Raw genomic sequence first — 16,978 nt, 5'->3', positions numbered from 1 at the left:
GGTGTTCACAAGTATAGATTTAGCTGTTGAAGTTTCGATAACATTGTTATTGTTACTGAGTGATTTATACTTTTAGGCACAAGTACGTCTCCTATAAAGAAGTAAAAAATGTCCGCTTTAGTGGGAATTAAGATTTTTAGGTTCCGTAGCAATAGACTGAAAAATAAATCAAAGTTGAAATCGGAATAACGCGATCAAGGGAAGGGGGGATGAGAAGCGTGGGAGCCACGTGATCAATCGGCAAGTTTGACCCATCAAACTTCAGATGGCGCTGCCATCAATTCCGCGGCCTTTCTTTAACATTGAGTGGGTACGCTTAACTTACAAGCGGCTTTGTTCACAGCACTAGTGATTATTACGCATACGGGTATTTATTACGTTCATTGGGAAGTGCTTTACTACTTGAGTTCCACGCATGGGTTGTGTGGTGATTTTTGCTTATCTAGTTGTGTTCTATCACCCATTATTGCATGCATGCTCAACCCATGGCCCGCGGGCCAAATGTGGCCCTCGCAGTCATCTGATGTGGCCCGCGACCTCAAACCTAATTTCGTAAAAATGATAAATTTTCAGATCAGTTAAATGACCCGCAGACCCTTTTACAGATTCACCAAGTGGCCCGCTGCACTTTCTCAGACCATTTAGTTGACCCACGGCACATCTTCACATCCCTTAACACTAGAAAGAACTACCGCGCGGTCATTCTGGCCGCTTTCTGAACTTTGATCACCCACTACATCTTTATCCTTCAAAATTTGGCAATTTCGCTCCGTTACTTCTAATTTGACGAAAGGAATCTTTTGGCGCAAATAAAAAATTTCCAAGTCATTCCATTGACCCTGTAGAAAAACTTCTACCTAGAACTACCGAGCGGCTCTTTGAAATTTTGAACTTTTCTCTCAGAATTTTTGTAGTTGTTAGTTTTTTGCATGCAATGTATGGTTTTTTCAAACTTTAATACGTTTACTGAAAATATGTAATAGAATCCTATTCGATCTCGCCTACTTTTAAGCTCAAGGAAACTTCAAAAGTTTTCAGAGGGTTCGGCGCAACGCTATGGGATATTTTGTATTCATTTTCACCCAATGTTTGAAGCTAGACACCAGTCTCAAAAGGGGGGGGGGGATGTGTGAACTCACTGATAAAATCTATTTTTAGTTTATACTTCAGTGGACCTCCTTCAATATTATCATCCACAGGCCGGGAAATGTTTATGCCACTGTCACAGCTTACGATTATATGCATTTATTTATAAATTATAAAAAAAGCGTGTGTGTTCGTATGTCATCGGGAGACAGTATTTTGTGTATTTCCTATGCATTTTCAGTATGTGCACAAGAACGTTCAGCTGGACAGACCACGTCGGGTGTCTTTCTGTAGACAATAAAGTTGCATAAAATGTAATAAAGTGGTTGCGGGTGGTGCAACAGTTCTTCCACGATAATCGCTGTGTTTTGACATGGGACCACGCGCGTCTTCGTTCAACTCATTTACATTGCGAATATTTTTCTGCGCCTCATTCTTGGTGTGAAACCAAGTGAGAAATCGTGGCGAATTGTCGGGAAATCGAATGCCAACAAATCCTTGAAACTCCCAATAATATATCGGAAGATTTCTCTGAGATGTAGAGCAAGATACAGAAGAGCGAAATGCAGAACATAGCGAAGATGAATTCATTATGCAAAATAAAAGCGACTCTTCTGACAAAATTTCCAATAAAAGTAGCTGTGATGACCGAGGAAAGATGTTTGGACATTTATTGCACTGAATTCCTCATAAATCGTTTTTGGATGAGAGAACTTACCCTACTTTTTGATTATGCCCTCCATTTGAAGCATTTTAGATCATTATTATTATCTTTTTTTTTTAATTCTTACTTGCTATTCTGTTTTGCACAGTTTCATTGGCGTTAGTTTCAGCGGCAGGGGTTCAAGAGCGCCATTCCCGGATTGCAAAAAAAAAAAAATACGATTTTCAAAATTTATATGAAAATTGTTGTTGATAAATGTGAAAATTGTTTTGTCATATAGATTCTTTTTTCCAGTGGGTTACTGAGCATTTCTTCACTCTCTCTCCTTTCTTTCCCCACCCGATTTTCGAGTAAATTTTTTCTTTAGATGATACTCTGAATGCTGCTGATGGAAAAAACGGCCACTTAGCAGTATGCACGATTAGGAAAGGTAGACGAGGTCAATCTCGTGGAAGTCGAGGTCGTAGACGACAATGTCTACATGATTCTGAACACTTTCAACCTGGTAATCGGCTTTTGGGGAAAGATTTTCAAACTGAGTGTACTGTTGAAGATATTTTTGCTCCATCCACTGATCGGCGTCAAAAACAGAACGTTTTGAAGTCTTCACCAGGTCCATCTTATTACGCTGAAAGAAATACAAGATGGCAGCTACGTTAGCTCTGCGTAAGACTTCTTCAATGAGCACATGTTGGAACATATACACGAGTGCACAGTGTGTGAGGTTAAATGAAAATGGATGATTGGAGCCTTTCTTTCGGAGAACTAGATGCTTTCATCGCTCTTATGTGCCTCAGACACGGGCCGTCATCTCAACTTTTTCTGGAAGGGGGGGGGACAAAGAACATGTGCTCAATGTATGTGTATATATATACCATTTTTAGTGTATTTTCAAAAGCCAAGGGCCCCAAATGACGGGCCTGGCCTCAGAGGAGCTCTTGGAGCAAAATCTACTTCTGTTGGTCATCTGTGGTCTAAGACATGGGGGCCACCAATTTCCACTGAGACTCTGGGTAGAAATAGATTCAGTGAAATTATGAAATATCTGGTTTGACTTAAGATCTACTAGATCAAATCGATTAGAGCCGAATAAATTTGCTCTAGTTTCAGAAATGTGACGGTAGGTGAACAGCTTTTCCTCATAAGGACAAGATGTAGATTCCTTCAATATATGGCTAAGCCAGACAAATTGGGAATCAAGTTCTGGATGATTGTTGATTCTAAATATGTGTGCAGCGATTTTCCTCATGTTGGAAAAGTTGAATTACGTCCCAACGATGTACTTCTTCCAGAACACGTTGTAATGAAGATTTCACAACCATACCTAAAGAAAGGAAGAAGTATTATAACCGATAGTTTTCACTTCTGTGAAGCTTGCGGAAAAATTAAAAATTTCTGATACTAGTCTCGTGGAAAACATGAATAAATCCCGATGAGAAATCCCTAATATTATCCTAAACTCAAGCGCTCAATTATACGATACCAAACTCCTAAAAAAGAGATTTTATTACAATGACTGTGTACCAGGGAAAATCTAAAAGAATGTCGGTTTTTTGAGCTCTCTTCATCCCTCAATTGAAATTTCGACCAATGGAAACAAAAAAACATCCCAGAGTCCGTGGAGTTTTATAAACTCAACAAAATTCAGGGTAGATATTTTGGACCAGATGGCACGAAAATATTCTGTGCGATCTTCTTCAAGGCGCTGGCCGATGCAAGTGTGTTATAATATTCTTGATCTGAGCTCAATCAATGCATAGATTTACCGCAAAAAAAGTTACAAAGAAAAAATTCCTCGAAGGAACTTCATTTTACAACTAGCTGATGAATTCGAATCACCCTTCGTTGCAGGTGGATCTGCCCCCCCCCCCCTCCAGATTTGTCTGAAGACTCTGATGACGATCAAACCGAGAAATTGACAAAACGCAAACAGTGCTACTGAGCAAATGTAAATACAAAACATTGATGTTGTGCAGAAAGTGTAAAAATCCAGTTTGTGGAAAACATTGTGAAGTGAAGATTCGGTGTCCAGACTGCTAGTGGTATGATCGCAAAAGCTTTTTATTTCTCTGGTTCCATTTGTTTTCTTTTCGGTAATGCAATTATTCGTATTATCTACTCTATAATATAAAATCACAAACTCGAAAAGGGCCTGTGGCTAAGCGACCGAGTGACGGAAGTGGGTGAAGTTTTTGAGTGACGGAAATCTGTTACGTTTTTGTGTTACGGAAGTCGGTTACGATTTTGGGTCAAGTATTCATTTAACTCTAGCACATATTGGGACCCATCGGGACCATGTTATGTGCATGTACCGAGAGGCTCCCTTATCCTACATCAGGGCCCTTAGGCTGGAATTTAGAGGGCGAGCCCCCAAACCAGCTTTTCAGGGCCCCTCTGTGGTTAATTTATAGTGTGAAAAATCAAAAAGTGATAAGAATCGTTCTGGTCCTGTCAGCCATGCCCTTGTGGGGAGGGGGGGGGGGTCATGCCGAGAGGTATGTATATGTATAATATACATATAACAACAGTGCTCCCAACACACAGGGTCGGGGTACCCGGGGGGATTGTACGTATACCTTCATGGGAAAGTTAATTGTTTTCATTTCCAGGGGCCCTTGATGGATCTCATTGTTTTCTTGCTGCTTTAACGTTGAAAAATTTGCGATAGCGGAAGCACAAGATATATCCAGTCTGGGGGCTCCAAAAAATTTGCGAATTCGGTCACGGGTAGTTGCGTGGGTGGTCCTGGATTTTATTCGTTGGTAAAACGAATACAAATGAAAAATTTTCATGCCATTCTCACCGGGGGATAACCGACAAGCTTCCAAGTCGGGGCCCCATGTGTACAGGTTTCATTTTGGGGGCTCTGGATGAATCTCATTCTTTTCTGTTGTAGAATTTGCAACAGCGGATGCCCGAGATAAAGCCAATCTGGGGCCCCACTAAAAGTATGCGAATTGGTGTCCTGGGTAATAGGTTGGGGGCCCTGGATTTTATTCGTTGGTAAAACGAATACAAATGAAAATGTTTCACGGCAATCGCAGCGGGGGATGACCGACAAGCTGCCAAGTCGGGGGCCCCCATGTTTACAGGTTTCATTTTGGGGGCCCTGGATGAATCTCATTATTTTCTGTTGCAGAATTTGCAACAGCGGATGCCCGAGATAAAGACAGTCTGGGGCCCCACTAAAAGTATGCGAATACAACGGGCAACTGATTGGGGGCCCTAGCTTTCATTCATTGGTAAAACGAATACAAATGAAAATTTTTCATGGCACTCGCAGTGGGGGATGACCGACAAGCTTCCAAGTCGGGGGCCCCATGTTTACAGGTTTCATTTTGGGGCTCTGGATGTATCTGCTTCTTTTTGTTTTTTAACATTATACAATTTGCAACAGCTGAAGACCGAGATAAATCCAGTTTGGATTCCCCACTAAAAATCTGCGTATTGTGTTCCCGCTATTGGATGTGGGGGCCCTGGATTTTATTCGTTGCAAAATTGAAAAAAAATGAAAAATTTTCGTGGCCCCTTACAGGGGTGTGTCCGACAAGCTTCCAGGTCAGTACTCCATGGGAATGTTGATAGGTTCTAATTCGTGGTCCCTGGATGTATCTCATTGATTTTTGTTGTTTAACATTAAAATTTGCAACACATCGGTAGCCCGAGATATATCCAGTGTGGGCCCCACTAAAATTCAGCGAATTGAATCTGGGGCCGCAGTTTCTGGGGGTGCTTGATGAATCTCATTTGTTTTTTGTTGCTTTATCATTATTTTTATTAAAATTCGCTTCTTCAGTAAGCTGGTGCTTTCACACTTCTCTTTCCATAGCACGCTGATGAAGTGGGACGAAATAAACAAGATATGTTGTGAAGAGAAGTGGGGGGGGGGGGGAGTTGGTCGCCAAGGGCGGCAGGGGGCAGAGCCCCCCTTAGTATTATATAAAATTATATATATTTCTTAAATATTATATACATTTATATTCAGATTATATATTTACATCAGTATTTCCCAACCTGTTTGAAGTCGCGGATCCCTTGTAGTGAAGGTAAACGTACCGCGGACCCCCCTGTAGCGTCAGAAGGTCATTTTAGACAACCCCCCCCCCCCCCCCACATAAAATCTAATATATATTTTGTTTTTTAATTTGCATATAAATTACTTACTTTCCATATAAAAATTGAATTGCAATTTCACAGCAAAAAAATGTGTCATTCATGGAATGGCAAGGATGATACCGTGGACCCCCCTACAAAGTAGACCACCGGAGGTGGGGGGGGGGGGAATCCGCGGATCACAGGTTGGTAAACATCGTATTATATCTTGATTTATTTTTTATTTTGCGATTTTAACCGAGATTGTTCTTTAGTTTGCTAATTAGAATTGTAAAAAAAAACATATCGAGGGTTTTTGCTTCAAAATCAGAGTTTTTTTAATTGATCCTCCAGCTTGAGGGATAAATTCTCCCACTGATTGTGAAACAGTTCCTGGAAACTTACGACTTCATATATCCGTGACCAACACGTAAACTAATTTCGAAAAATATAAACGTGACTTTTTCACGGGGCAAGGCCCTAACCTTGTATCCCCAAAAAACCTCCACGTGACAATATTTCGAGACAGGTAACCCAAGTACTTATGACACTTGTTTTAATCCAAAATAAATCCATATTCACAGATGTCATGCATTTTTGCAACAGCGGTCTTCCGGAAATTCCGGTAGTTTCAGTGTTAGGTTATCTAGAGCTGTGCCACAAATCACTTAAGTGACTCACTGCATATTTCCAGATCACTGAAGTGTCCTGCGTCACATTTCAAAAACATTCAAGTGACCGGCGTTACAGTTCCAGAGCACTCAGGCGGCCCGCAGCGCATTTACAAATCACTTGAGTGACCTGTGGCGCTGTACCAGATAACTTAAGTGCCCCCCCCCCCACTCCCGTTAAGGTTCAACACCCGTGCCCTGTTGTATGTGCCATGAGTTTTAAAAACCCTGTATAGGGTAGAAAGGTGGCTGAGGGGAAAGAAACCTGCATCAACTCATTTTTTTCCCAAATGATAATAAAGCTTTATTTTATTTGAACTTCAACTGTATGTATCGTCCAAATATGTTTCCGAAACCATGTGCGTAGAGGGATCAAGTCATTCTTATTATGTATTGATGGTTATTTTCAGAGATGGGGTCGATGTGATGGTCGAAAACCTCCGCAAAGAAGATGCTTCAGAAGGAATTCAAGCATTTTTTGAAAAAAGACAACCACGGTGGAAACATTCGTGAAGTTTTGTTTTTTTTGCTAATCTTGTTCTATGGGAAACACTGGTGGTGACCAAATTTTGAACTTTTTATGAAAAAGCGATTATAAAAATAAAAACCTTTTTTCTATCAAATGACATTCTGGTATTGATTTACACAGAAGTGCTCAATGTAAATAGGCAATATATTACATATAGAGTTCAATATATTTAATACATTCATTCATTTTACATAAACTACATTTTTTTTTTCCTCCGTAGGATTGATTTCTCTTCTTTTTTTACAGTTGTTTTTTTTCCCCCGTTCTTCCGTTAAGAAACATGCTATAATACACAATGTTAGCTGGATTCCACACACACAACAGATTGTGCCCTCGTGCAACACCAGTATATTACATGTAATTCATCTTTTATACTCTCTCAACATATTCAAAGCATAAATTGAATGATAAAACTGAAAAATGGCAGAAATATCGACAACTACCTGTTGAACCGAATGGCATTGATATCTATACTTTTTTATAGTATGTAAAAAAAAAATAACTAAATTCGACAATATAATGTCTGTCTAAATGATGGTTACAGTTAACCTGATGGCTGAATGATTAGCACCTCAGCCTTCAGATCTAAATGCTGGTTCAATAAGTTCAAAAATCATAAAAAGCAAACACCTGGTTCAAAGCTGTATGCTCTTTCTTTACTGGCCATAGTGTGAATGAAAAATGGAATTTTTGTGGACGCAACAATACTGAAGCCAAAACGAAGTATAACGAACACTGAGCAAATTTGAGAAGCTACACCTTTGCTGTTCACAAGTTGCATGCTCTAGTCACAAAGAAGAACCACACAGCAGAATAACCTACATCAAAAATGGGAAATCAAATTTAAATGCCTGTCAAATTTCTCAGGAGTCACCTGAAGCTCGGGACCTTAAAATACTGTCCTGGCTGCTCCATGCATAGTTACGGTCAAATTAAAATGTCGAAACCAACATATGTACATGATGTGGATTTCTGAGTGGGATTAATTGTGGTATCATCTAAGACATCTCCAACATGAAGTTACAAGAAATGTACAGGGTGTCCTGTTAGTACTAATGCAGCCGGGCGGTTGATGAAATAATATCAACCGCCCGTCGTAAAGATGCAATTCTCATAAGCCGTTCAAAAATTGCACTTTTTGTGATGCTCAGTATTTTCACTCTCAAAAGGATAAGAGTGTCACAAAATAAAAAAATCTTAATTTTTTTTAGGGTCCCCTTGTCCTCTAACTTACAAGCAACAACTTCCTAATTGTATCTCCTGGGGTCAACAGAAAAATTCCATGTTTCTAAGATATTTGAATTTAAAAATCGCAGAGAGAAGTTATAAAACAACAGCAAAAACTAACGGACAACGCTCTTTTCCCTTATTTATGCTGTTCTTTATCATATTTTCTCCAATTTTTGAATTTGAATATCTCAGCGAATATTGCGCTTAGAAACTTGTATTTTTTTTTTGTTGACCTCAGGAGAGAGAGGGCAACAACTTTCTAACAGGAAGTTAGAGGACAGGGATTCCGTATAAAAATTTAGATATTTTTATTTTGTAATTAGCACTATTTTCTCCCTCAAAACTGGTACAGGGCAATTTTTAAATGTCTTTTGAGCATTTTTTAAATTGAAGCTATGCCTCTACGACAGACGGTTGATTAGATAAAGGCCGCATTAGCACACCCGTATATATACAGGGTAGTAAGGAAAGTAGCTAAGCCACATTTTACTGGTGAAGCGTTTATCCTAGAGGCATACTTCCAATTAGAAAAAGTATCCAAATAACGTGCAGACCCCACATACGTCATTCATATTGCGCGAAGGGTTGTATAGTTATGAAAATACAAATAACTTTTTACACAAACACTGTCCTCAAAAACCCAATTAGAAACTTGTTGCCCTGTCTCTTCTGAGGTCAATCAAAAAAAAAATCCACATTTTCCAAGTCGAACAAAGTTATTCTCACAAAGGTGGTGTTTTGACAGACAAAATTCAAATTTTTGCAAACAAAGACCTGAATCTTTAACGCTTCTGCGTCCGAAATATTCGTAAAGCTTGTGTCTGCGATTTGTGACCGAGGTAAAAGAGCACCATCCATAGGGCTTTATCCACCGATATCAACATCATAATGAAAGCCCTATGTAAGCACCAGTAACAGGAAAATTCAGAAATGAGCTGTTAATCATACACCTTGCATTTTTATAGAACTGATTTGCATATTTCCAGTGATTTTCTTATGCGCAACGCTCATTCGACAAAAAATTTGAACATTTTTTCCGTGTCAAAAATATCCTCCCTTCGTGAGAATAACCTTTTTGCAAACCGCATTCTAATATACAGATTCTTTCAATTTTTAGGATTTTTAAATTTACGAATTTATGGGACACCCTGTATATCCGAGGATGACGTCACTCTCCGCTATCCATACAAAGGTTTTTAACAGCTGGATGACGTGAAGATGAATTTAGGAAAAAGAAAATTCAACTGCCCTGCGGGGAATCGAACCCACATCCTCTCCCTAGACTACAAAGGCAACGAATATATTTTGATCTGAATCATTTCCTTAGAGCTCGTGTGCACTGAACGGGAAATGTACATAAACAGTCGGACCTAATTCAAGCCAAAGCTCGCAACTGCTGACACTGCCGCCAGATGGTGACTTATTCGAGGATAAGCAGGCAGTTCCATCATCCTCGGATAAGTCACCATCTGGTGGCAGTGTCAGCAATTGTGAGCTTTAGCTTGAATTAGGTCCGACCGTCCCATTCAGTGCACACGAGCTCTAAAGAAAAATTGAGAAATTTGTTGGTTTAGGGCGCTCACCCGGCAAGTGAAAGGACGTCGCCTACAAGGGCAGCTGAAATTTCTCTTTCCTAAATTCATCTTCGCATCAGCCAGCATCCTGTTAATGATTATAACTCTCAATATATTTTACGTCAAAATTACATAAAACTATAATTCTGATAGCTCAAAGACTACAGCCAGAAAAGATAGTGGCCACGTGGAGCATCAGCCAGTACCATTTGCTTTCCATTCAAATTTAATGTAATTGTCTCGATCCTTGTAAATCTATTTTCAAATGTGTAAAAAAAAAAATCCTCAGTCGAGATTCTGCCATTTTTCTGTCAACAACATTTCATTTATATATAAATAACAAACCATTTTTATTTTTCTTCTTTTTCGAACATCAAAAACTTGAGTATATGTAATAGCGTCAATTTTATTTTATTTTTAAACATTACGTTACTTGCATACAATGCATACAACTGAAAAACTCACAAAAGTATACTTTTACACCGTAGTTTCGCTATTTACATATAAGGTTCTACGAATTTCATAGCCAATAATATTTTTATTTTTTTTATATAAACATTTCTTTTTTTTCATTTGAAATGGATGATTATAATAATTCATCGAAAAATATCTCCAATACTGTCAAGTGGGAAGGGGGGGGGGGGGGGAAGGTTGAGCCGATCTACTATTTGGAAGGAAAGCGGGATCGATTATTTCTCTAATTAGATTTGTTTTTTAATGTCTGTTTCTTGCTACAACATGAACTTTGCAGATCCACCGACGCATCTGAAATTGACCGTTTGTAACAATCAAGCAATTTCAAAAGCTATCTAGCCTTAATTTGAATAGCTTATAGGAAATTTAGAATAGAAACATGCAATTGAGTGAACTGAAGCGCCAAAAAAATTAGCAACACCTTTCTAAATGATGTAAGGCATTAGCCTGTGTTATGATAACTACTCTATTGCAGAGTGACTGATTGACCCCCCCCCCTTTTTCAATTATGTTAAACATTTAGGATGTACAATGCAGTTATGAAACAATACCTAGGCAAATATATTTAAAACATCATAGGAATTAAATGGGGAGAAAAAATGAATTATAAACATCAATACACAAATAATGAGTCGTCCTACCGCCCTTATCCATAATCTACTTCACCGCACTCCAACTCCGACCATATCCCTGAACGCACTTTACCGCCGTTGGCGAATTGGATTGGAAATCAAGCTCGTTAGGAAAAATATCTTGCTATCTATATTCTTCTCCGGGATCGAACCTAAAACATAACGGTAACCTTCACGGTGGTAGATGATCCTCTTACCATCACGCCACTCTGACATTTATCCATAATCTAGTCCGTCAAGACAGATCTCCCACTAACAAGCTCATTCAACTTTCATCTTCGCTGTACTAGTTCAAAACTCTGACCAAAAAAAAAGCTGTCCTAAAAATCCCATTTTGGGTGAGACAGCATGCAATCTTGTAACCTCTTGATCAATCGAGAAGGCAGGCAACAATGATCAAGGCATTCCAGGTGGCCTACGGCAGCTACCCACCTGAGAGAAGAATCAGGAGCCAACATCTCCGGGATATTAATACAGTAAAACCTGTCTTTTGCAAACACAGGTGGGACAAAAAAATTTGTAAGTAAAAGAGGGGTGGCTCTTAATCAGGGATTCGAAAAGCATAGTTTTATTATATAAGGGGAAATTATTTGGTCATGAAAGAGGGGGTGATCGCATCTGAGGGGTGTCCGTTAAGAGGGGTTTTACTGTAGTTGTCAAAACAGAAAGAGAAAAACATGTTAAGAAGGGTAATTTAGACAAGAAGATCGCCTCAGCCGCAAATGGGAAGTACAGATGGCTTCTAGGAAAAGTAGTTCCATGTTGTCATAGAAGTCAACAAGGATTGGATTTGCTATTTTAGCCCAGGTACCTCCAGTGGTCGTCCATTTCCAGCAACACAAAAACTTTCCCTCTTTTAGGTTTAGATTTGCCAAAAAAAACGGGGGGTGACGGGTGATTTACTGACAGCAAATGGCATACATCAGTGTTTCTTAGCCTTTTATCGTCCTTGGTGCCCCCTTTGGACTATATTTTCTTCTCATGCCCCTTCCCCATCCAGGATCCAGACCTTCTTTACTAATGAAATTGACCTTTTAGTGAATTTAGCGAACAAAAATTTTTATAAAGTAAGTTTGACTTACAGGGAATTGAACCTGCATCTTGAGGACCAATTTCCATGTTGTTTACCAAGACAAGGAATCAATTACTTGGTAAATGATCTTGGCATTGACAAGTGTAGATTTACCATCGGCGGATACAGAGAGGACAATTGCCTCTTTTGCTAAAAAATGGCAGGGCCAGAACTAGAGGCTGGCAGAGGGAGGGTGCAATTACCCTAGGCAGCAAACTTCATGGGGAGGGACCGCAAATTTTTGGGGAAAAAATGCTGTTATAAAATCAAATTTCACAGTGAGGGGTTTACTAACTTTGAGAGGAGCGAATGCAAGCATGTCTTCCATTTAAAAGATTTCCACAGAGAGCAGACAGACCTTCAACACAATACTTATGGAACATGAAAATTCAAGCATTTTCCATCTTCACTTTAAAATATGCAAGATAGATGGCAGCACAAGCAATAACATGAAACAAGCACAACTCTGGCAACATGAATACGTTAGGGGACAAACACTTAGAACATACATTCTGGCGTGTATCAATTTGCTAGAAATTTTCAGTGGAATGTCAAATGTGTATCAAGCGCTAATACGCTTCAGTAATAGTAGAGGCAGCAAAATGCTTCCCTTCACAAAAATCCTAGTTACGGCCCTGATTAGTGGCATAGGTGAAAGAGCAAAGTTGCACTATACCCCCCCCCCCCCCAAAAAAAAAAATTCTGTATCCACATTGACTGTATCAACGACCACACATTGAACTCTATTACAAAACTATATAATGCTTAGTAGCGGTTAATGAATTGAGTAGCACCAGTGTTCAATCCATAATTGATGGCTTACGATACTGTCTGGTTCAAAAGTCCTCCTTCTCATATCAAATGTGGGAATCCACACAATGTGTGCTTCTGTGTGCGGTTGAGAGATGTCTATACAGACTATCGCAAATTGCTTCCACAGCAGATATCCCTGCAACCATTGAATTTAGAAACATACTTTCAATTTAAAAAAAACATTTTCTAATGACGTGCAGTTACTCACAACATCTTAAATCTTCCAAGAGGTTTTATGCATAAAAAGGTACAGCAAAACTTTGATTAACCATCACTGTCCAGACCAAGGTTGTGATGGATAAGAGAAATCTCTTAATACATATGTACAGTAGTGTGATTTCACTGCTTGGGACGAAAATGAAAATAAAATCCCTTTAAAATTGAATAATACATACATATTGTATTTAATTTTATAAAACAATCAATATAAAGTTCAATATAAGAGTAGTAATGTATAGAAACGTATTGTAATACTATAAACCTACTTTTTTTAGGCCTGCATATAAGCAGCGAAATCAAAACACAGCTTAAAAATACAGAACAGAAGCATTATTGTAATGTTATGCCGAAATAGTTTAATTAGAGCACTATGAAACGAAACATTCATTCGAGCACACTGTCACGACTGAGACCAGTATGTGATATAATAGCGACTGGTTAGTGACATGCCAGATCAAGCTCAACTCCTCTGCCACCGACGATTAGTCACTTCTGCCATCATACAATATAGTCACTTACAGCTTTATACAATAGTGTGTAAAAGTGATCCACGGACAATTTTAAAGATGTCTGTCTGTTGATACATATTTTTCCTTTTTTTGTTTTAGATGATGACGGATAACAGAAACTGGCGGTTAATCTCTCTCAATGTTTTATTATGCACAATAAACTTTTCATATAGACCCTGTGTGCTAAAACTTCCAACCAGTAAAATGTATATAAACATGGCTCTGAGAAATCATTTACAAAAAAATTCATATTTTTGAATGCAATATTAACCACTTTATGATCAAGGACATAATATTATGTCCAAACGCCTTTGGAATGAAGTCAAACTTCATTGCTCTCTGTGTTTTCTTTGCTCTCTTCTCATCACCGTCAGGCTTTGTTGTAACCCTACAAAAAGTTGTTCTTTTTACCTTCCTTTTATTTCCATACAGTTCTTAGTGACTGTCTCCCTACATATGATGTATCCTTCAACTACATATGTATAACAGCAAAAGAGAACTCTACTTTGTATATATATAACTACACTCTCTTATCTCTAATCTGCACTTATGTATTATACTGTTTTCCTTCCATTTGTTTTTTCCCAATTCATATGCTTTATCTTTCTCTAACAACGGGTAGGTTAGGGCGAGACGAGGTTACCATATTTTTTGTCCATTCATCAAATAGAGATCATCCAAATTTCTCGCCAAAACCTTATAAGCGAAGCAGTTAACAGAGACATTTGACTTCATAGTTTTCATCACTTGTCGCCATTGATTGAGGGTGTGGTTCACAAATTGCTGAACATAAATTAAATTCAAAGTTGTAAAAATTCTGTATTTTTCAAAATAATTGTCAAAAAATTTAACTATTATTTATCCCAAATTAAAAAAAACGAAATGTGGTTAACTTCATTCTATTTCTATGTGGTCCCTAGAAATGACAATTTTTGAGCCAATGGAAACTTGCCAAAATATATTACATTATGTATTAATATCTGTTTCGCTAAATATTGCATTTAAAATATTCAATTTTTGCTTATAACTTTTTAGAACGGGATCTACAATTCAATAATTGGAACTTTTAGCACACACGGACTGCATAAAAAGATTATTTATTTATTTTTTTATGTATACGATTCTTCAAATAAATTTGGGGATTTTAACTCTTTAAGCGGTTTTTGAAATTTCCCAGATCCGCATTATAACTGCCACAGGGTGCTTAATGGGGGGGGGGGGGGGGGGGTTATGACATTTTACTGGCGAACCATTTATCCTAGAGGCATACTCCCAATTAGAAAAAGTTTCCATATAATGTGTAGTACTCAGATGTCATTTGTGTTTCAAAAGGCTGCATAGTTATTAAAATGAAAAAAAAAAATATTTTTTTTATATAGTCCCAGCGCGCCCCAAAATCCAATTAGAAAGTCGTCGAAGTAGACAGTCTCTCTTGATGCCTACAAAAAAAGTCCATGTTTCAAATGGATTTTGAGTTGACTTTGAATTTGAGACATTCAAATTCAAAAAACGGGGGGAAGTTTGGGAAAAAAAAACAGCTCTAAATGTGAAAAACTGATTTATCCACATTTAACACTGTTTTTTTTCCCCAAATATCCTCCGCTCTTTTCGAATTTTAATATTTTATTTTAATAACTACACAACCCCCTCGAAACATGAATGAAATATCCGAGTGCTACACATTATTTGGAAACTTTTTCTAATTGAAAGTATACCTCTCCAAGGATCAACAGTTCGCCAGTAAAACGCCATACGCACCCTGTATGTATTTTCTACCATTTTTACTCTGTATGCATATTTCTATACAATTCCGAAAAGATGGGTGGGGCAATAGTCTCTCTCCTGTTAGCTAAGGTTATTGACGGGGGGGGGGGGATAAAGATCTCTATACAGAGCTAGCTGGACTCAGGATTGTCAAAATGAGAGGTCCTCAAGACGACGAGACATTTTGGGATTGCTGCTGCTTTAAGGGAAAAGTAACTGCATGTCATTCAAAAACTTTTTGTAATTGAAAGTATGTTTCTAAAGTCAACGGTTGCAAAGATATATCTGCTAAGCAAACAATTTTGGGCAGCCTGTAATTCACATATTCTTTGTAAACTGTTTGAAAAACGGGGGTTGAGTCAACCTGCCCTTAGTTACGTAACAGCGAAGAATGTCTAGCACCAAAATATGAATCATCAGCACAAATGCCTAATATTTTCTTTCCCAAACTTTTTGCACTCAATGAATTTCAGTGAGGCTGAAATTCGGCATCACACACATATGATCTGACTGCAAGAGACAAAGGCAGTTTAAGACCTCAGGCACTAAAACCAAATAAAACTGGTGTGCCTAGTTTTTTAGCGCTTCAACAAGAAAATAAATACGCTTATACAACATTTATGGTAATTTTACTACCATGTCACGACAAAGTATTCTGCATAAACTGAACTAAATATCAAGCACATGATTGAAAGTTTTATTTTTCCGGCATTTTTCAAATTTTGGCAACATTTATTTCACGGAATGGATGAGTACGGAGGTAAGGAAGTCTTTTAAGTCTCGGATACTAATCATCTTACCAGCAGACAAAAAGTACACCAAAGAAAAGAAAAAAAGCGATGAATTACTCTGCAAAAGACATCAAAGAATGTCTTTTCGCTTTACTATCAAATGGAAACGATGTTTCAGACATGAATGAAGTAATATGCATGACAACACTGATGCATGTTAATCAATAGGAAGATTCACGACCCTCTCGAAAAGACCCTATGAGAAATACTTGCACAATCAGGCCACAAATTAAAGAGAGCAAAACAAAAATCATCTTTCTCAGCTTTCCAAGCATCCGTAGCCACAACGACGACATTCGATTGCTTCTTCATCTCGTTAATGTTTTGTTCGATCTAGTTCTTTTTTATATATTTATATATATAATGCTAAGTGTTTAACAGTTTGTTGCCACTCACTCTTTTAATTATATAAATTCTGTTTTAAATTAATCTCCTTTTTATTATTATTTTTTTTATTAAAAAGGTCCGGAACTACTAGGCATGTCCTGGCTCATTTCCAATGGGGACATCACCATACTAGGTTCTGTATTACGGCGTTTCATCTTCCCCTTGCTTTTCTTAAGCATGGTGGCCTGAAAATAAAGAAATGAAACTTATAATATGTGCATTGAGGCAGGGAATAAACACAATAAAATATAAGCACATCACAACAATATAGCACAGTCAAAACTCATTTATAACAGCCTTGGCTGTAACCAGGGTTTAAGCTGGATAAAAAATTCCTTTCGCAAAAAAGCGAAAATGAGGGGAAAAGCTTTAGCAAAATGCTGCAATGCTAATGTAATGTTTGATGGTTGGACGTCTACTCGTTGGGTACCTCCTGTATGCATTTTTTCGAAAGTGGCTGCTACTTTTTTC

The 16,978-nt window shown here is 38.1% G+C and overlaps 2 protein-coding genes across 5 annotated transcripts in view; one reads left to right on the top strand and one right to left on the bottom strand.

Annotated features, from left to right (window-relative positions):
- The window catches only part of LOC149070979 (enoyl-CoA hydratase domain-containing protein 3, mitochondrial), a 62,039-nt gene extending 54,903 nt beyond the window's left edge, over positions 1–7,136 (top strand). For all 3 annotated transcript variants that reach the window (XM_089248537.1, XM_089248539.1, XM_089248538.1), the window contains exon 9: positions 6,924–7,136. In XM_089248537.1, coding sequence (XP_089104663.1) covers positions 6,924–7,026 — 103 coding nt within the window. In that variant the 3' untranslated portion in view covers positions 7,027–7,136. The remainder of the gene's footprint in view (positions 1–6,923) is intronic.
- Positions 7,137–14,785: 7,649 nt separating this feature from the next.
- The window catches only part of LOC149070978 (diacylglycerol kinase theta-like), an 87,359-nt gene continuing 85,166 nt past the window's right edge, over positions 14,786–16,978 (bottom strand). The window contains exon 21 of one of the 2 annotated variants that reach the window (XM_089248364.1): positions 14,786–16,692. In XM_089248364.1, coding sequence (XP_089104490.1) covers positions 16,576–16,692 — 117 coding nt within the window. In that variant the 3' untranslated portion in view covers positions 14,786–16,575. The remainder of the gene's footprint in view (positions 16,693–16,978) is intronic. The other variant, XM_089248365.1, reaches the window with a different exon arrangement.

The sequence above is a fragment of the Pholcus phalangioides genome, unplaced genomic scaffold, assembly GCF_987345545.1.
Source record: "Pholcus phalangioides strain wild (caught in Gottingen) unplaced genomic scaffold, Ppha-v1.0 ptg000020l_1, whole genome shotgun sequence".
Classification (NCBI taxonomy): Eukaryota; Metazoa; Arthropoda; class Arachnida; order Araneae; family Pholcidae; genus Pholcus; species Pholcus phalangioides.
This window is presented reverse-complemented; position numbering and strand designations above follow the sequence as displayed.